At 44.8% G+C, this 20529-nt stretch overlaps 1 protein-coding gene across 1 annotated transcript; it reads right to left on the minus strand.

Moving 5' to 3' along the window:
* Positions 1-525: 525 nt before the first annotated feature.
* Positions 526-20509, minus strand: DNAJB11 (DnaJ heat shock protein family (Hsp40) member B11). The gene is made up of 10 exons (XM_038415693.2): positions 20227-20509; positions 19108-19264; positions 13598-13695; positions 12120-12252; positions 10006-10148; positions 9355-9437; positions 7424-7481; positions 5757-5868; positions 5201-5360; positions 526-901 (listed from the first exon to the last, which is right to left on the minus strand). The coding sequence occupies exons 1-10, from the start codon at positions 20292-20294 to the stop codon at positions 837-839; spliced, it is 1077 nt and encodes a 358-aa protein (XP_038271621.1). The 5' UTR covers positions 20295-20509; the 3' UTR covers positions 526-836.
* Positions 20510-20529: the final 20 nt, after the last annotated feature.

Genomic DNA, 20529 nt, shown 5'->3' on the forward strand with positions numbered 1-20529 from the left:
ACCCGTTCTCTTGGAGGACTAAGTGCAGGGGATACCAAACTATTCCAACCAAGCTTGTGTGCGCGCAAGGAGATGGGGGAGTCGGAAGAATTCCTAACACAGAGTTCTAGTCTGGGCACAGGAAGAGACTGGTTATTTATTTAGAGCTCTATAAAGCAAAGAAAGGGCAAGGCGATTGCTGATATTTTCAAAGACCAAACTCAGTTCTGGCTTGAAACTTCGTGTGAATTTTGCGGGCAAGAGACTATTTTTGGCATTAAGAGAGTCAGAAGAGGACTGAAGAGGCCATCTTCACCACTGCCTCCAGAACTCCATCCAATGCCTCTATAGCCGCTCCCAAGGCCCTCACTCAGTTCACTTCTAATAGAAACTGACCTCTTTCAGTGGAGTTGTGTGTTCTGAAAGAATACAGCCCTTTAGGCTCTGTGGGGAGGGACTGAGATGGCTGAGTATGAGGGGAAATGTTAGGGGAAGATCAACGTGAGAGACAAAGAGAAACGAGGAAAATACATTGAGAAGGTCAAGAAAGGTAACATCAAAATATATTTAAAAACCAGAATTTCCAATTTGCACCGAGTTTAACAACCCCTGCCCCCATTTTCTTTGTTTAGGGGCTTTGCTCACTGCTCCAATACCGGGAACTCTATAGGCAGCACCAGTTATGCCCTGAAAAAGGAAATATTTTCCTCAAGCCATCTGACAACCTTCACCATTTGCAAAAATCTGCTTGAACCATTGCTCCACCTTCCCTCCTTTTCGTTCTACAATGGGCAGAAGACTGCAGATAAATATCACTGATTTCACTTTTCATTTGCAATCAAGTCCAATTTGTTGTGTTAGTATCCCTGCAGTCCATTGTACACCTTCTGCACAGATCCTTGTTTCAACAGCTGTTTGAGACCTGCCATAGAAAAGGAACAGTTACCACACAGCATGAAAGACTCCCACAATATTTACATATCTGACTTGACACAGAAGCCACTTGGGCATCCCAGCTGGCACATCTGAGCAATGGAATACAAACATCTGGCAGTCCAACTATCTCACTAGACAGTTAAACAGAAGAGCAGTGCAAGTCCATTCTCACAAGGAGAGGTGGCACTAAGTGGATAATTCTGTTAAATTAAAGCCTTCTTACACGTCCTCCCACAACACAGGATAGGCTGAAACACAAAAGGGCTGGGACCCACTGAGACAGTCACCTCTACTACAAACTAAGCAAGGCAGCAGAAGGGGGTGGGATGGAGACAAGAGAGGCCGGATGAGATGGAGGAAATGCTCAAGATTCTCACACACATACTAACACACCACTCCAAGATCCCAGTGGCATGGGAGAAAAGTCGAGCCCAGGATACATTCTCCGGCCTCCTGTGTTGCTAGAACAATCCACTTACCCAGTGAAATGCTAGACTGTTTTCTTTACATATTAATATGGATACCACACTTAGTAAAGTCATGTTTAAGACTATTTCAATGGATTATTTTGAAGTTGTATTTTGATGTCCTGTCTATATCCACGTCTTGTCTGAAAGTGAGGGCTGGGATCCTATTGGCTGGCATGGGGTGTCAGATGCACTGGTTATCACTCACAAACACAATATCCCACCTACGTGGGTCACTGTATTAAGGGAAAGACAGACAGACGTGCATCTCCTCCACCTAGTGGCTTAGGCTGCAAGACATGGGTGGGAGCGGGGGAGATAGGAAAAAGTGTGTACAGTTCCGCTGGTCTGACGCTCGCTCTCCTGGGTCTCAGCTTCCTGGCATGAAAGCAGCAGAAATCCTACTTCACTTAGACTTTTAACCCTGTGGAGTGCTGCACGTTGCTTGCTCCACTCTGAACATTCCAGCCTGCTCCTTCAGCTGCACAGGAGTTAAAGCTCCAAAAGAGTAATAAAGCCAATTCAAAGAGAAGCAATACAAGTATAGAGCTCAGGTGTAAGCATAGGAACCCTCTAGGAAGTAATCTCTGGCCGGCAGGTGGCAAAGAATCTGGTCAAAGGGCCCCCAGAATAAGGAGATAGTTTTTCCATCTTTAGGAGATGCCCTCTGGCAGGATTCTCACTGCTGGAGCAAAAGAAGCTCATGAGACGCCTCAAAAGAAGGTGCACTTAACATTACAAACAGAAGGGCCAGTGGCCAAGAACGAGAAAAGGAAGGAATTTTTCCCCTTGCTAGATAAACAGAAAAGAACAGGACTAAGTATTTCTTGAATATTTAGGCAGCACAGCTGGCCATTCAGACAGACAGTCAATTTATGTCGTCGATCCCCTAATGACTCCAGTAGCCCAGGGGAGACTTGGGTTGATCTTCTGACATCCTCCAGAGTGGTGTTCATCGTCAGTCATCTGAGAACACATGAAGCCCCAGCCAGTGCAGTTACGCTACAGCTACCTCCACATATCTTGCTCAACCATGCAGCACTGACGCCAGTCCAAAAGACACAACATTGGTAGTGCTGTTCCCTGCAACAAAGTATACTAGAGAACTCTAGGGAAGTATCCTAGAGTTCTTATGAACAGAGAAATCCAGCCTGCACAGTCACCCACCCTCCCTGAAGGACAGGAGGAGTGCCACTGAGTGCTCTGTGGCAGCCTTGCATAGGACAGCGTCCAGGCAAGGTTGCCAAGCACAGCTGGTAACCAAAAAGCACCATCACTCCCCCTGCTTCCAGTGCACTAATACAGGAGAGGGAAATCCAGGGCTCTTGATGGAGACCTAATGGCCCCTCCTGCCTTTGTTTCTTTAGTGAAGGCTCCACCTCCTTAGATGGGCTGGAATGCAATGCCACTGCCTTCAAGAGCTATATGCAAGATGGAGGCTGACACTTGGAGGAGCTCTTTGCTTTGGGGGAGATGTGCCATGAATTCTAGATGGGAACTCCCCAACAAGACATCGTGGCAGGCAGCAGAGTGTGCACTAGTACCAAGTCTCAGCACACAGACTTCATTGACTCAGGATTTATTCTGCAGGACATTTTGTATCAGCCTTGTGCCAAACCGACAGAATCTCTCTCTCCAGGAGAGGTTGAATGGAATTCCCATCCCCATGCTTTTTAGGGGCAGAGTGACATTTGCAAGCATTCTTCATGTCCCTGCGCATTGTGACCCAATCCTGGTCAGGGACATTGCTCTGCTATGCTGGCAGAGCAGCCTTTCTTCCTCCTCTGACATATATGCCAAAGAGAAAGAGAGGCTCTGAAAGCCCAGCACAGATGAGAGCAAGCAATAATGCACTGGAGACAAGGCTCCTGGGGAAAACAGAAAAACACCTGGGAAGAGAGCCAAAGCTGCAGCACCCATCCAAAAAAGTGATGGAGAGCATGAGGCAGAGACCTCACACTTTTAAAATCAGCCACAGAATCAACAGGAGCAGGGAAAGGACTGAAAGGATGCTGGTGCTGCAGCTGTCAGGAGCTCCCTCACTGACTAGTCAAGAAGGAAGTGACTGGAATATTCTCAAGGCAGCATTTCTACACTCTGATGGTGGCACACAACACCACTAAGGGGCTGGCTTCCACTCTACAAACTCTGGGAGATGCAGTTCTGCCATTCTCGCACTAGGAGGCAGATGCCCAGGAGGGAGACTCCTGGCAGTCAGTATCTTCAGAAAAATGCATGTGGTGGCCCTGAGCAAACCCAAAGGTAGTCCAGATGCTTCGCTCTAAGCTGTTTTGGAAGTGGGAGAAGAGTGTGTCTCTCCTGGAGCATCCATACTTAACTGTGCCAGGATCCAATTCCTTCCCCTATTAGTGGCAGAACGTGGTTTCCATCATGCCCACTAGAGGGATATGTGGAAGAGGAACTCCTGTCTGCTACTGCCTGGAGTACAGGAGCAACGCCTACTGCAGGTGCGGGGATGGGGTGGGCGGAGAAGAAGTTTCTTCTAGCAGTATGACAGGTTTCACAGTAGCAGCCATGTTAGTCTAAGCTTATGCTCAGATAAATTTGTTAGTCTCTACGGTGCCACTAATACTCCTTTTCTTTCTTCTAGAACTGTTTCAGAAGCTGTGAAGAAGTGGGGGCTAAAGATGATCCTTCTCTGTCCTGCCCCCATCTTTATGAGAGCTACCTGGCCTGCCAATCTTCACCCTCAATTTAGCTCAGACATTCACCCTCTAAAGAGGATTAACTTGCAGCAAACTAAGTCCACTTTACTCCTGTGTGAGAGCATCAGAGGGGTGGGGGTTAACAGGTTGTAATTTATGCACGTCGATTTCATAGCATTAGCTGATTTTCCTCAGCATTCCTGCGTAGACTTGGCCTATATGCTTAGGGTAAAAAGAGGTGGGGAAAAAGCATCTATTTCCTGATGCAGCAGAGAAGCTTCCACCTTAACATCAGAGCAATACCCAACACCAAAGAGAAGTGGAGGGAGATGCTGGGAAACTGTTCTGTTAAGTCTAAGATACCATTCTAACAAGGGTGAAGCCATGCAGGGCTAGGTCCAGTTCTAACCCATCTCCAGCAAGGGTGCAATCTGTCCCTTGGATGGGAGCTGTGAAGCAGCTCCAGATTTGTCAATGCTATACAAATATCAGATCAGTGGTCCATCTAATCTAATCTGGTAGGCATCCAAGTACAGCAACTGAAACCAGATGCTTCAGAGGAAAGAAGAAATTGCCCACAGTGCACCTAGCCAATTATATTGTGCCAGGGGTGGCCAACCTGAGCCTGAGAAGGAGCCAGAATTTACCAATGTACATTGCCAAAGAGCCACAGCAATACTTCAGCATCCCCCACATCAGCTCCCCCCATCCCAGTGCCTCCCACACACTGGCAGCCCTGCCAATCAGCACCTCCCCATCCCTTCCCGCACCTCCTGATCAGCTGTTTCGTGGCATGCAGGAGACTCTGGGGGTAGGGGGAGGAGCAAGGGCATGGCAGCTCAGGGGAGGGGGTGGAAGTGGGGGCAAAGCCAGGGAGTTGAGCAGTGAACATCCCCTGGCCCATTGGAAAGTTTGCGCCTGTAGCTCCAGCCCCGGAGTTGGTGCCTATACAAGGAGCTGCATATTAACTCTGAAGAGCCGCATCTGGCTCTGGAGTCACAGGTTGGCCACCCCTGTATTATGCTGTATGCCGGGGTCGGGGGTGAGAATTCCTTCCTGATCCCTAAAGGCGGTTATCTTAAATCGCATGACAAAACTCTATCATTGTTCAGAAAATTCTGAGATGATGTGGTAGGTTTTTAAAGCACAAACCTTCCCGCTGTTCATCTGTCAGCTGCTCTTTGGGGAAGTCCACATCAAAAGTAATTATTAGTGAGCCTTTGATGTTGTTGTTATCAAAGTTTGGAAGACCTTCTCCTTTTTTCCACAGTTTGGCCCCAGGTTTTGTGATTTTATCCCGGGCAACATGAACCTACAAAGCAAGGGAAATTTGAGAACAGTGTAAGTATCTGGTTATCCTAAATTTCTTTTATGGCAATATTAGAAAGGCATGCTCAATACTGAATATGCCACAAAGCCAGTAATATTCAGTACCAGGACATGTAAGAGCACTGACACAGAGCTTAGGACAACATATGCCAGCACGTACTCTCTAGTCTGGAGGCTAACCAATGACTGTGCCCTTACTTGTAGCTTCTGGAGCAGACTCCAGATAGTCAAAATGGGTCTTTTAAAATCTCTGGATGAGACAAGATTGTCTATGGTCAACAGCTGCAACCAGAGGTGGACAAGTCCCTCTGGGGAACAGGGAATTCATTACTGAAATAATTTTGCTTGTAGAGAACATGAAAGTAAACTCTTGCCTCACCTTGTGCCCATCTAAATGGGCAATATCCATTTCAAAGCCTATCAGTGCCTCAACCAGCGAGATAGTGACGTTTGTATACAAATCATCCCCTCTTCTTTCAAAGACAGGGTGCCTGTGAACAGAGCATAGGAACTTGAACGTTGACATCTCACCTCACCTCTTCTGCAAAAGTCAGGACTACAGCTGAATGAAATTGTTTTGGGAAATAGTAAAGTCACAGAAATATGCATTTTTCATGGCATTAAAACAATGAACAAGTTCAGGTTGAATTCAACAACGTTTTTGGCTGAAAAAGAACTGAGAATAAAAATGTGAAAGATGTTGTTTCAATTTGACATTTGAAATGTTTCATTTCAACCTGAACAAAGCTTTTCAATTTTTCATTTTGGCGAGAAAAATTCAGAATCCGTTCAAAAGGAACTGATTTTTTTTTTTTTTTTTTTTTTAATATTTCCATTCAGGCACAGAACTGAAAAATCAATTATTCAGGACCTTTAGGTTACTTGCTTCCCTCCATTTATGAAAAGGCTTGAAGAGTTCACATAAATCTCAGAAGAATGGAGAAGACATTCATAAGTCTGATTCAGCTTCCTTTTCCTGTGCTAGGGAATGTGCATTACTAAGAATCTTGCCTTGTGAACTGAAAGGAGTGGAGAAGTGTGATAGGCACACTCCAGCCCCCGCATCCTCCAAGTGTCCCCCTGCAGTTTCCAGCCCCATATCCATTGGACACTCACAGATTTACTAGGCCTGCTGGTCCCAAAGGAACAGTTCTGCGTTGCACCTTAGAACACAGCTCTGTGTAACATACAACAGAGAAAGCAAGTGTAACCAAGGTGATGGAAGTCACAGTGGTGCTGTAGACAGGCTGCTGGGGTCAGAGCTGCTGACCCAGGGCTGTCCAGCACATAGAAACTCAGGATGCGACCTGCATGCAGGTAGCTGCTTGTGAGCATCCCAGGCTGGAAGCTACAGTGGTAAAGCATTGTAAGGCAGCCAGGGTTGCAGGGCAAGTGGTGACAACTCCTCACTGGTCTGGACTGCACTGCACACCATCACATCACCTCACTTCTCACATATTTTCCATACATACATCTCACAATGGTTATAATGACCAGTGTGACACAGGCTTTCTTTAGAGACCTTCTATTACATTCTCTAGTGAACTAGTATGTAGATCACAGATGAGAGGATCCCTGTAACCCTTATGCACGCCTGTACCCTTTGACCGTTTGCACAAAGAGGGACCTGGGACACGAGAGCTTTGTCAAGCAGTCCCACTTGACTCATTCAGCAGCTTCCTTTTTCCTGTTCTAGCGACGTGTTCCATTCACAGGGCAAGAGGTGGAGAGGAGTGTCAAAATACCTTGTGATTCATCCAGCAGCTACCATCTAATCTTAGATTTTGGGCCAAACAAAGCAAAAATCCTCTGAACAGCTGGCAATAATCTCAAAGTATTCTAACACACTTAACATATGTCACTCTCTGCAGAGTCCTGCCTCCAGCCCTCCATTAAAACCATCAGAGTATTGGCTTTCTCGCCTCACTGAAGCTACTGCTGGGTAACAGAGGTGCCATTTGAACTGAAAAACTGATACTAAAGACACTGGTAAGTTTTCTGTCTCGTAGCCAGGAGAGAAGTGGATTAGCCAGGCAGGTTACTTACTTGAGAACTTTTATTCGGAAGCGTAAGTCACCCGGCTCCCCATCTACATGCGGTTCACCTGTGGAAGTAAGTTAGAAATGGTGTGTTACACTAAGTCATCAACTGGGGCTTCACCAGCAATTAGCCAGCTTCTCTGACATCAGAGAGACTCGGCTCACTAGATGGCTTGGTCTCGTATTCTTCTTCTAAGCTTTAAAAACCCACACCATTTTTATGAAAGACTCCCTACCTACATGCAACTTCTTAGATGGAAGACACCAGGCTTTTGGAGTTATGTCTCAATGAACATTGGAGCATGAAAATAGTGCAGAAGACTCACCTACAGACTGTGTGGGTGACAGATATGGCAATGTCCTGCCACATCCTTGGGATACTTTACTGAATAAAGTTTAAGTATCTTTGAGGTCCATTGTGTTAATGGAATTATGTATTATTGTGGTTGTCCATTGCAATTATATGTAACCTCTCTGGATGGAGGGGATGGGGGAAGAGAGCAGACAGATGTGAGACTTTAAAGTTCAAAGGACTATATTAAAAATATGCTAGATGAATGGATTTGGAGGGACAATTAATGTTAAGCAGATTTCCTGGGGAATACCTAGGGAGAGGTTGATGCAAATTCTTCCCCTCTGGCTATGTGAAAACCCAGCCTTCTGAAGCTACGCCCTGAGAAGCAGGTCATTGTCTGCCGATTACCTGTTCCCAGAGATGAGATCAAAGGCCTGAACTGAACAAAACCAGCTGAACTGCTCAGCCTGGGTTCTAGTTCTGAATCTGAGAGTTATGAACTTGTAACCACAGAGAAAACCTAGCTGTGGGTATTGAAGGACTAACACCTACCAAAGCCAGACTCCTGGTAAGCTTTTTAGCATCTGGGTAGGTTCCTTTATTGTTTTTATATGTTTTCTCTGTAATACTTTCACCTTAACAATAAATATGCTTGCTTAGAAAGAGCTGTGTGGCAACTTATAACCGTGGGGAATAGACTAGGAATAACCTCTGGAGAGAAAGCAAAGCGCAGATGCTGGTCTTTTGGGCAGTCTGCCTTGCTGTGGACATCACTGTGTAGACCGGGAACTGCGCAGCCTTGAAGATCCCTCAGTCAGGACAGAGTGAGATGTGGGCCTCTCCCCTAGAGATGACTTTTGAGAAGCTGGAAACCTCTAAATGGGTGCTGTTGAGGGACCAAAGTGAAGGAGCACAAGAGCCGCTGCCATGAACTGTGACAATGTGGATTATCCAAAACCTATACAGCTATAGTTGAGATACTGTGTAGCACTACAGCTCACATTGATGACTAAAGGCAACCAAAGGTTGATTGGGACATGAAGTCATGATATTAGTTAATTCTGTTAAATGGCTAGAAGAAGAATTTTTGCATAATGGAGACTTGCTGACAAAGCAGGTTCTAGGCAGAAACTGGGTCTATTTCTGAAGCATGTACCTTTCAGCCCCCTTGGAACGTCAAGGGCGAGCTCAGACATAGGGTGCAGTGATGTAGGATTTAGCATTCTGCTCTGTTTTCCCTTTTGGCTTCCTGCTTTGACTCTGTCAGATCTAAACAAGCGATAATGGCGAAAGACTCCGCATGCTTGGGCCAGGGGACTTGCATACACACTTCAAATAGAGCTGACTGTTATGGAAGTCATATGCCACAGGTCCTCTTTCTGATAGGAATGCTTTCCCTTCCTGTTTCCAGATGTCTACTATAAAAGCAAGGGGGCTGAACTCTTTAAGCAGAGCATTACTAAAATTGACTGCAGGGTGCAGTCTCTAGATTGAGAGAATGCATAGGATAAACCAACTGCTTAAAAAGGGGCAAGTTCAAAACAATACCCCACAGCAAGCGCTGAGATTCCTGAATGCTGCCCTCATCATAATCATCCTAGTGTTACCAAAGCTGATCTTTATGGCGGCAGCTAGTGCCATACCTTCACCGATGAAGGGGTACTCCATGCCATCCCTCACGCCTGGCTCTATCTCTACCTCTAGTGTTCGCTCTTCATTCACAAGCCTGGGGAGATAAAGAGAAACAAAACAGAAGAGTGGATGCTGTGCTCAGCAAGAAGACAGGTTTTACTCATTTTATGGACTAGCACAGGCTACTCCCACAGTGACCTGCTGCTTCCATCATTTACTACACACTACCCAGAGTGGAAGGCAAAAGGTGTCTCTTACTCTGTCTCCACTGGTCAACCATCATAGACAGCAAAGAGCTAAGCTACTGAAACCATCCCATGAACACTACTACTTCAGCAGTCCCCACCTCCACATATCCGAATAGGGAACTATACTCCTGTCCAACTTCAGCCCCTTTCACAGCAGTGCAGAATGGCCTCTTTAGATGAGTGTAAAGTCAAGGAGAGTGGAGCTAAAAACGCAAATTAAAAAAACCTTTTACCTAATCCAGTTTCTCAATCCTGTCACAACTGCAAAGTATACGATGAAACCAGCTGCTGTTTCCCATAAGCCACCCCGCCACATGGGTCATACTGGTCACACATGCATGTCCTTCCCCCATCTAGTGGCCAGTTGTGATTAGCTATCCATATCACAGTAGAGGCCAGAAACACAACACTCACTTGACATTGGGACACTCATCACAGACAACTTCTTGAGTCATCTGGAAACGCCCAGGGCCTAGCTGGGTGGTCCTCATTTCCTGCCGGCAGTTGCATTTCCGTTTGCCAGGAGCCTGCCTGGCCACTGGCTTGTTCCTAACAACCTGCAAGAAACACATACAGCAGTTTCATATCAACCAGTCACACTTACAATGACCTCGAGGCTTTGCAAACAGCAGAGTTCCTTCAAGCAACATTCTAGACAACAAGCCCCATGATATCTGTGCTGTACCCAAAACAATAATTGCCTTTGATCTTGGAAATGCCTTCCTCAATACAATCTTCAGTTCACTACCTGAGAACCCACTGTGTCACTGTTATAGTCATGTTCCTTTTAAGCCTGCTTCCCAATGCTTATCCACCTTTCTAAATAAAAAAGGTAACACTAGGCTGAAACATCTGATGCCTTCGATGAATTATTTTGGGAAGCTGGCTAAAATTCCATTCATTTTACAGTGACTAGGAAAGAGTTTTTTCTGTAAAGATATTTTTAGAATTTTTTTTTCTTCTTCCATATTCACATCTCTGAGAACAAGCTTGATTTAAATCTGGCTGAGGCACTTGTCACTGAAGACAACACCTGAAGACTGCAAGCTGTGCAAGTGCAGTACATGACGATTCTTCTTTTTAACAGTATGCCACAGTGCTAAGCTCCTGGCTTTATTTCAAAACATGCCTTTATACCTGTTTTTTTTACTGGGTTTGAGGTCTAACAGGATTTCTATGTCCAGATGCAAGTACTTCTGATGTGCATGTGTGTCCATTTCCATATTATTTGGATGGGAAAACAAATAATTTTTTACACTGAAGAACTCAAGGAAATGAAACGTGAAAACTGTGTTAATCAATGTTGAGATTCAGGAAATTAAGTTATAGTTCCTAAATCTACCATCATTTGGTCATACTTTATATATTAAGGTATACAGTTCATATTCAATATTGTATATTGCTGTTTACACACGCTGGGTATATCAGGTTTCAGAGTAGCAGCCGTGTTAGTCTGTATTCGCAAAAAGAAAAGGAGTACTTGTGGCACCTTAGAGACTAAAATTTATTTGAGCATAAGCTTTCATGAGCTACAGCTCACTTCATCGGATGCATCCGATGAAGTGAGCTGTAGTTCAAGAAAGCTTATGCTCAAATAAATTTGTTAGTCTCTAAGGTGCCACAAGTACTCCTTTTCTTTTTGCTGGGTATATCTACACTGCAGCTAGGAGGTGTGATCACAGCACGTGTAATCTAGGTAGATCAAAAGGTAGCTTGAGTAACATTAGCAGTGAAGATAGCCATGTCCACCCAAGGCATACTTTAACGGCTAGCTTGTTGCAACATGTGATGCAATCACACCTGACTGCAGAGTAGACACACAAACCCCTTAAGTTAATGGTTAATTACCTTGGGAACCATAATTTTGAGTTGCGTGATTTACACACTTGAACCCTCAACTATAATACTTGATTAATACAGCTTTTTTGCATTTAATTCAGTACTGGGGATTGCCAGCATCAGAGACATAATTAGTTAAATGAAAGAATAGGAGTACTTGTGGCACCTTAGAGACTAACAAATTTAAATGAAAGCATCATATATTTGCTAAACACAGAATGTTAGATGTCTGTTGCGACAGAGATGCTTGGCCATGTAAAAATTAAGTTAGATTAATATGGTGGCAACTACTTTGCTAAAAGAGGCAGGATTTGATATGAGAGGACCCAACTTCAAGAGACAAACAAGATGTAAGCTTATTTCAATGTTTCATCTCTTTGCTGCAGCTTTCCATTGGGTTTCAAAGTGACCTACCTGGGACATCCCTTTCTCCACAATTTGCTTTTGGTTCCAAGAACAGTACCAGGTTACTTGGCAGCAACAGGAGGATGCAGAGCATAAGAAATCCCAGCATTGCCTCTCACCCATGTCTGTTTTGTACCTCACCACTCCTCAGACACGCTGTTAGGAAGTAACCCATTTCCATTTATTTCTAAGAATGCATTATTCCCACCAACAGTTAGGCCAGCAGTCACCAGCAAGCTCAAGGGTTCAATGGGGAGGCCCTAGAAATAGATTGTTACACTTACTTCCACAAAGTTTCCTGAATATACTTCCTCCAGTGTAACTTCCAGGTCCACAATGATGTCACTTCCTCGTGGAATATTCCTGTCTTGCTGACGAGGACTTCCTCCAAACATGAAACCAAAGTCCCCAAAGAAGCTACAGAGTAATGGACATTCATTAATTCAGGAAGAAGTTTAAGTTCACTCCAGCTATGTGGCTTCATAAACAGGATCTCTGTTAGAACACAGAGATCGAATGCAGCAATAGGCCCCCTTGAAGACTTTTCTCACCACCATATAAGATGCACTGTTAAGCAAATTGAACATTGGTTGATATTCCTTCAAACACAAGTCGCGTGCTTTCAAAAACAAACAGAAGTCAGTTATTTCAGAAGAGATTGCCTTAAAGTCATCACAGCTGGGAATAAATTTTTGGCACCACATCTAAGGTACTTATATGGCCCCAATAACCCTAGTATTGGAGTGCTTCACAGTCTAACATATTTATCTCCTGTAAAGCAGGAAGTGCTATTAACCTCATATACAGATGGGGACCGAAGCACTGAGAGGCTAAGTGATTTGCATCCACCACAGGCTTCCTTTGTGAGACGTAGGAAATTGAACCCAGGTCTCTGAAATCTTAGGCTAGAGCCCTAACCACTGGGACATCCTTCTATGCAGTACCAAAGTTCAGACAAGGACAATATTTGAGGGTGGACACTGAAGGGTCTTCAAGAGTGCATTAACTACCTTTAGGGGAATCCAGCCCTAGCAGACAGAGTGTTTAGTGGAGGAAGAGACAGAAACCAAGTATGGCCTTTCCTTTTATTCAGTCAAACTAGTCAATAGGGGCTGCTCTCATCCTTCAAACAGACCACACCAGCAGATACTGGAACCCTAAAGGACAACTATAGCAAAGATCTCTCTATCAGAAATGAATAATCCACAGGTTTACCCTGAAGCAAGAGGTGCTGTTTGAAATGCGAGTGAATGAAGAGGTCAGATTTTGCTGTATTTAAATCAGGAAAAGACGCTATACAGTTTTCCTTAAAAACAACCAACCCCCCACCAACCTCCCACACTGTGGCAGTGTAATTAACTGCCAGAGGATGCAAGAAAGATTCTGCATATTTAATACAATTACAATCTATTATACATCACTCACACTCGCAAATCTGCCAAGTGAGTAATGCTGTTTTGTGGGGGAGAGAGAACAAACATGGTCTTCATGCTCATTACGCAGTGAAAGGAGGGGTGGCATGTGTGTGAAAGCAGCAGCTAGGATATCAGTGTTGAATACACCTCTCAGATTACCCATCTGTCATTAGCTGTCAGTGTTGATTCATTTATCTTTTGACCAGGGAAAAATGAGAAGATCCAGGCTACTAATAACAAAGCATCTGGTCAGTGCTAGAGTCTGTGAAGTAGTAATGGTGTCCTTATATTATGGACAAAATTAGTCTTCCCTGCCTGCAGAGCAGTTTGCCAGGATGAAAGCTTACTGTGAGAAGATGTCTCCATGGGAACCCTGGTGACCATCCTTCAGTCCCTCCTCGCCATATGTGTCGTACTGCTTTCTCTTCTCCTCGTCTGAGAGCACCTGGAAGGGCAGAGGATGTGGGACAATAAACATTAGTGCGTAAGTGAACTAGGTTATTTAGACAAGGCTTTTGAAATGAACCCTGCCGTTATTCCTAAATGTGGAACAAAAGACAATGGAGGCACCGAGACAGATTGTATTATGGTGGTGCTAGTCATGACTCCATAATTACCATTAAGTCAGAAGTTTTTGGTATAGTAAGAGCTATAAACCTTTATTTTGCATTCATCTAATTGAAATAGCAAAAGCCAAGACACAATATAATTCAAAACTATTTCAATTTTTCATGGTGGTCCAATGGAAAACGAATTGGTAGAACAGTAAGAGTCCAAAAGTACAGCCCTTTTGGCAGTCTTTCACAGAAGTGTGTCACCCTTCTTTGTAAACCACATTGCTGCTGCTCCTCCTGCTCCTTGTTCCAATTTCAGTGATACAGAAGGAGCATTTGTCTAGAGAACATTTTATAATCTTTAGACAAAATCTCAAGTCTGAGCACTGATGTGAAGCCACCCAATATGATGATAAATCTGGCACGGCACGAACATTGGCACTCGCTTCCGGGACAACATGGGGTGAGGGAGGGGAGGGAAGAGAGCAAGAGAGAACATGAGAGCAGTGACCTCAGCTGCATTAAGGTGAAATAACTTTCTAAATGCATGGAATGTGTGACAATCAGATGTACTGATCTGTTGATCGAAAAACATATGAGGTGGCTGTTAAAAGTTTTGCATCAGAGTGGGAGTTTGATGAAGCTGGGATACATACAGCTTTTGGGTATCTGTTGGAGATAGAAGCAAAAGCCTTATGGAGTGAGTGTGTTATTGACAGTGTTATAATCAATATTAAGGTGAAACGGAAGGCACAAGTATTTCCTCTTAACTTCATATTTCCATGCTTTTCAGGTTTCAAGGCGGTAGCATACATCCTGATGCAACCTTAACTGCCACTAAATATAGCTTTTGTTTGCTAATTTATCTTGGTAATAGAAAAATTACCAGCAGCAATAGCTATAGCTGGGCTGTTAAACAAATAAATATTTACTACACCTGTTGGGGCACGTTCATAACTTTCCAAAATAACGAGGAGTCTGGTGGCACCTTAAAGACAAAGATTTATTTGGGCATAAGCTTTTGTGGGTAAAAAATCCCAATTCTTCAGATGCATGGAATGAAAATTACAGATCCAGGCATAAATATACTGGCACATGAAAAGAAGGGAGTTACTTTACAAGTGGAGAACCATTGTTGACAAGGCCAATTCAGTCAGGGTGGATGTGGTCCACTCCTAATAACTGATGAAGAGGTGTCAATACCAAAAGAGGGAAAATTGTTTTTGTAGTGAGCCAGCCACTGCCACTCCCTATTCAAGCCCAAATTAATGGTGTTAAGTTTGCAAATGAATTGTAGCTCTGCAGTTTCTCTTTGAAGTCTGTTTTTGAAGTTTTTTTGTTGAAGGATGGCTACTTTTAAATCTGTTATTGAATATCCAGGGAGACTGAAGTGTTCTCCTACTGGCTTTTGTATGTTACCATTCCTGATGTCTGATTTGTGTCCATTTATTCTTTTACATAGAGACTGTCCAGTTTGGCCAATGTACATGGCCGAGGGGCATTGCTGGTACATGATGGCATATATCACATTAGTAGATAAGCAGGTGAATGAGCCCAATGGTGTGGCTGATGTGGTTGGGTTCTCTGATGGTGTCGCTAGAGTAGATATGGGGATAGAGTAGGCAACGGGGTTTGTTACAGGGATTGGTTCCTGGGTTAGTGTTTCTGTGGTGCGTAGTTGCTGGTGAGTATTTGCTTTAGGTTGGGGGGATGTCTGTAAGTGAGGACTGGCTTCCCTCCCAAGGTATGTGAGAGTGAGGGATCGTTTTTGTGGATACAGACTAACATGGCTACCCCTCTGATACTTTCCAAAATAGAAACCTTCCAGAATGGAGTGTTCCATACTTGGTCTGCCCAGAGCTGAAGTGCTTTGTAAAGTTGGAATACTACTGGTTAAACGGTTTTACATTAGGGGGAGGAGGCAAGAACCACACCTTTCCTACAATTTTATTTTTTTAAGACATCGCTATAGTAAAAATGGCTGGTACATGAAACATGGCAAGGCCATACTTTTCAATGAGGGCTACTGCTTTGTGTGATTTTGTTTTAATTAAACAGGAGATTTTCAGATGGTCCTTATTCTACATGTACAACGAGGGAAGATGGGCTGTGCATACATGCACAGCTAACAAGTATACACTGCTTGGTTGAAGGCACTTACAACAAGGTCTGATGTGAGCGAGTTTGTAAATTCTGTAAGCCACTCAGACATCCCCACATCACCTTTTGTAAACACACACAAGAAACACTGCATTGATGCAATACTAAGATTGCACAGTCAGAAAGTTCAAGAACTAAAGAGCCCAACAGCAACATTAAATCTGCTGCATGGCATATATCATATTTTCTAATTTTAGTTCTGCAAAATATTTAAGAACACAATGGACATGTAAGAGTCAATATTGGTGATGGAACCTGAATTTTTATGTTTCCTTAATGGGATTTACTTGTGTCACCATGATGCCTTAAAGAGATTAGATCTCAAGCTGTCCACATCAACTTAAAAAAGAAATTAATGAGTTTAATGTTTCAAAGACTACACGTGCTCCTGAGTCTCCCTGCTGATTTTTGTGAATTTACAATCATACTTTCCCCATTTTTCTAAAGCTATTTTTGTGTCAGAGACCCACAGAAAGATGGAAATCTGATTATACAGGGAAAACAGTAAAATTAACTGTACGAAATGGCGTCAAAAGTGTCAGGACCCACATCCTGCAAAGACTTACACATGCTCGTAGCCCCATTGATTTTAAATGGGACTAGTCATGAATGTAAAGCTAAGCATGTGCATAATTCTTCAGAGATCTGGAACTTTGAGTTTGAAAGAAAATAGGTAAATATTTTTCACATTGAAGAAGTGTTGAATTTCACGATTTCCTGTTTGCAAGAGACACAGAAAAAACCCACTTCCCAGGATAATTTAAGAATTTCCTTTCAAAGTGAGCAAATAGTTTGCTTTAAAAAGAGGTTCAAACTCAGCAAGACCAGTAGAAAACTTCCCTGTATTATCTAACTGAAAGTTAGATCTTTTCCTTTCATGCACTCACAACTATGTACCTGTGCAACAGTGCTTCTACAGTGAGGAAAGCACCAGATGTGCAATGGCTACAGTTGCGGATCTTAAGTCAGTTGCACAGCATTAGGGCCACCATTAAACCACTGCAGAAGCATAAGTGTGATCCGTATCTGTTCTCCAGCACAGTATCTACTCCAGAAGTTTTACAGACATACATACGCCAAATAAATAGATTCTTACACCTAAATAATGTGCTGGCCCAGGACAGCTGCTCTACCTGAAAATTACTGTCAGTTTCTCCTCAGGGACCTCTCTCTGCTCCCTTGAGGCTTGAATGGAAAGGGATAGAGAAACAGCCCCAACCACAAGAGCACAGGAGGAAGAGGAAGGGCAGCAGCTGGTTAGTCACCTAAGATATGAGGGTCCAGCCTGCCATAATTTGAGATGTGTCTAATATTAAACATGGGGGGTAGTACGAATATGAGGGTTGCATAAAGTGCATTTGGGATAGCAGGGCTCACCTGTCCTTCTGCCTGGCATTCCACAAAAAGCCCAGGCAGCTAGCCTCTCACTAAATTCTTCAGTGGACTGGGCAGGGGCCCCTGACTTCAATCCCTTTTCCCGGGCCACAAACAGCCAAAAAGAGGAATACCCGTGTTGTTGCACTATAAGTGACAGACAATAGTTTTTAAGGGTGTTCTCTCACTCCGTGAATTAAATACAGATTGCAAAATGGGTTTAATAGATGTGAATGCCAGAAGGGACTATTACAATCATCTAGTCTGACCTCCTGCGTAGCACAGGCCACAGAATTTCAGCCAGTAATTAAGCCTGAATCAAGCTCATATCTTGTGGCTGAAGTGGAACATATTTTAAGAAGGACATTCAGTCAATATAAAGGCTTTAAGTGAAAAAGCACCACATTTGTTGATAATTAACCATTGAAACATCTTGCCTTCACTATTAGTTTGATTCTATGTCTAACCCGAGTTAATCTAATTTTAAATTTCAGCCAGGGGATTTTGTCAATACCTTTGTCTCCCAGATTAGAGAAACATCTTCTCTCCAACTAGGTACTTATATACACCACAATCAAATAATCTCTTAATGTTCTCTTTAGACTTCTTAAATCAATTAACTCACAAACCAGTTTAAGACTAAAAACATTAATTGTGCCATAAGCAACAGATGATCAAAGCCAGGTATCACAGAGTTTGATCATTTGTCACATATTCTAAAAATTTCCATTACACATTGGCAGGTTTGAAGACTTAGAAGCATGCTTCAGCTCCAAACTTAAGGACAACCAGGAATCAGATTTCAAACCTGTATCCTACTAGCCTAGAGACAAACGCTAGGGATGGAATAGGGCAGAGGAACTACAAATACTTTTAAATGATCTATTTCAGGTACAACTATGAAATCCCAGAATAGCATATCCTGTCTGAAGATTCCAAAAGAATGGATCGAGATGTCCATTTTATTAATCATGCACTAGTTTCCCTTCCTCAGTGAGAGAATTAACTTTACGCCAGAGTTTTGGTGCTCTGAAAGAATAAGCTACTGTTTTCTAGAGAAGAAAATTTAGCCACCTCTGTCCTCGCACATCCTGAGCCTCCACAGCAATCAAGCTGCCTTTGGTCCCAGAAAGTCAACTACTGCAATATCTCCTGCAAAACGAAACAAGATGTCCAGATCCCTATATGGGAATTTGCAAACTCCATCAAAGGAAACATTCCCTCTCTCCCTCAACATGCAAGAGAGGATAATTTAACTCTGAAAATTAGAATCCAAAAGTTGGCCTCTGACCACCGCTAGAAATCTCAGAGTGACAGCAAACAGGTTAACACACCAGGCTCTTTATGATTTGTCACTATCACCTCCACTGCCGTTTCTGGTCAATAAACCTGTCTTTTCTCTTTTGTTGCAGCAATTAGTTACCAATACTGCAATGTAATCATTGCTGACTCCTCCTGATCTGAGGGAGGGATAGCTCAGTGGTTTGAGCATTGGCCTACTAAACCCAGGGTTGTGAGTTCAATCCTTGAGGGGACCATTTAGGGATCTGGGGCAAAAACTGGGGATTGGCCCTGCTTTGACCAGAGGATTGGACTCCTGAGGTCCCTTCCAACCCTGATATTCTATGAATGCCAGCTCCAAGGACGTCACTGGGAAACAGCACTTGTTTCACCCTCCAGCAAATGATGAGATGGGCAGAGATGCCAACAATACAGGAAAACCATGTTTGTGTTAGTACTGGGAGCAGATATCTGATTAACTCACTGACCTCATAGGCAGCACCCAGATCCTGGAACTTTTCTTGTGCTCGTGGATCATCAGGGTTTCGGTCCGGATGAAGCTGCAAAGCCAGTTTCCGATAGGCCTTTTTAATGTCTTTTACTGATGCACTGCGGGACACTCCCAGAATCTTATAGAAATCCCTCCTGAGAAATACAGAACAAAATAAGCATCTAGTTGTGGCCTCTGCCACATAGAACTATTCCACATGTGCAGCACATCTAGCACTCATATGACACCACCACCACTGTCGCATCCAAACAATTCAACCAATAATGAATGCATCCTCCTGGTAAACCTGGGAATTTCAATCAGTGCTATTAGCACCCTTTTACAGAGGAGGAACTGAAGCACAGAGACATTCAGTGACTGGCTAAAGACAGTGCGTGTGTGTGTGGGGGGTGGTGGTGATACTGACTGTCACCATAGGTGTGCGTGTGTAACGGGATAGTCCGAGGCTGCGTGTGGGGGATGGATGGGGTGCTGGGATTTTCAGGGGCTGTGTGTGTGGGATGGGCAGGGGCCAACTTTGGAAGAGGGGAGGACCAGGATAGTCAGGGGCTGTGTATGAGAAATGGGCAGGGGCCAGGTGAGGGGTCAGGACTGTTGGGGACCCTGGAGGGGCTGGGCAGGGGCCAGGTGTGGGAGCGGGGGGGCTGGGATTGTCAGGGGATGTGTGAAGGGGATGGACAGGGAACCAGGTGTGGGAGCAGTGGGGCCAGAATAGTTGGGGGCTGGAGAGGGGCCAGGTGTGGAGGCTGGAAAGGGGCCGGAGGCCAGGACAGTCGGGGCGGTGTTGGGGGGGATGGGCAGAGGCCAGGTGTAAGGAATGGGGGCCCGGGATAGTCAGGGGCTGTGGGGGGGGGGGAGATGGGCGGAGGTTGGTCGCTGTTTGGGGTGGGCGGGGCGACAGTGGGAGGAGAAGGAGGAGGATGGTGTGGGCGGAGACCGGGGAGGCCCGCGAAGGGTGGGGGCTAGTCGGTGCCTGAAGGGCCGGAGGCGGGGCTCGGAGGCGGCCTGAGGGATCGCGCCCTCTTACGAGGAGCGGACCTAGGCCCCCACAGGCCCCGCTCCCCCGGAGTCCCCGCCCGCCCGCGGCCGCACTCACCCGGCGCTGGCCTCCCCGAGGAGGTAGAGCAGCAGCAGGCAGAGAAGGCCGAGGCAGCGGGGGGCCATGACGACGGCGAGGCCTCGCTCCCCGCCGAGGCTGCACGCGGCTGGGGGAGAGGGGGAGGGGGGGTCTTCAGTCGGGTCCTGCAGCGGCGAAGACTCAGTCGCCGGTAACCATAGATATGAAACAGAACCCGGCGACGAGAGCGGTCCAATCAGACTGTGGCACAGCACGCGGCCCCAGTCACACCTCACCAATCACAGCCGCACACTTCACCAATCGCCCGGCCGTAGTGGCCAA

Source organism: Dermochelys coriacea, chromosome 9 (assembly GCF_009764565.3).
Source record: "Dermochelys coriacea isolate rDerCor1 chromosome 9, rDerCor1.pri.v4, whole genome shotgun sequence".
Classification (NCBI taxonomy): Eukaryota; Metazoa; Chordata; order Testudines; family Dermochelyidae; genus Dermochelys; species Dermochelys coriacea.

Excerpts from the sequence above, each read along its gene's own strand:
- DNAJB11 (XM_038415693.2), bottom strand. The coding sequence starts at position 20,294 with ATGGCCCCCCGCTGCCTCGGCCTTCTCTGCCTGCTGCTGCTCTACCTC. Across the intron at positions 19,265-20,226 it reads CTCGGGGAGGCCAGCGCCGG|GAGGGATTTCTATAAGATTC; the intron begins GTGAGTGCGGCC and ends TGTATTTCTCAG. Across the intron at positions 7,482-9,354 it reads GTACCCCTTCATCGGTGAAG|GTGAACCGCATGTAGATGGG; the intron begins GTATGGCACTAG and ends TTACTTCCACAG.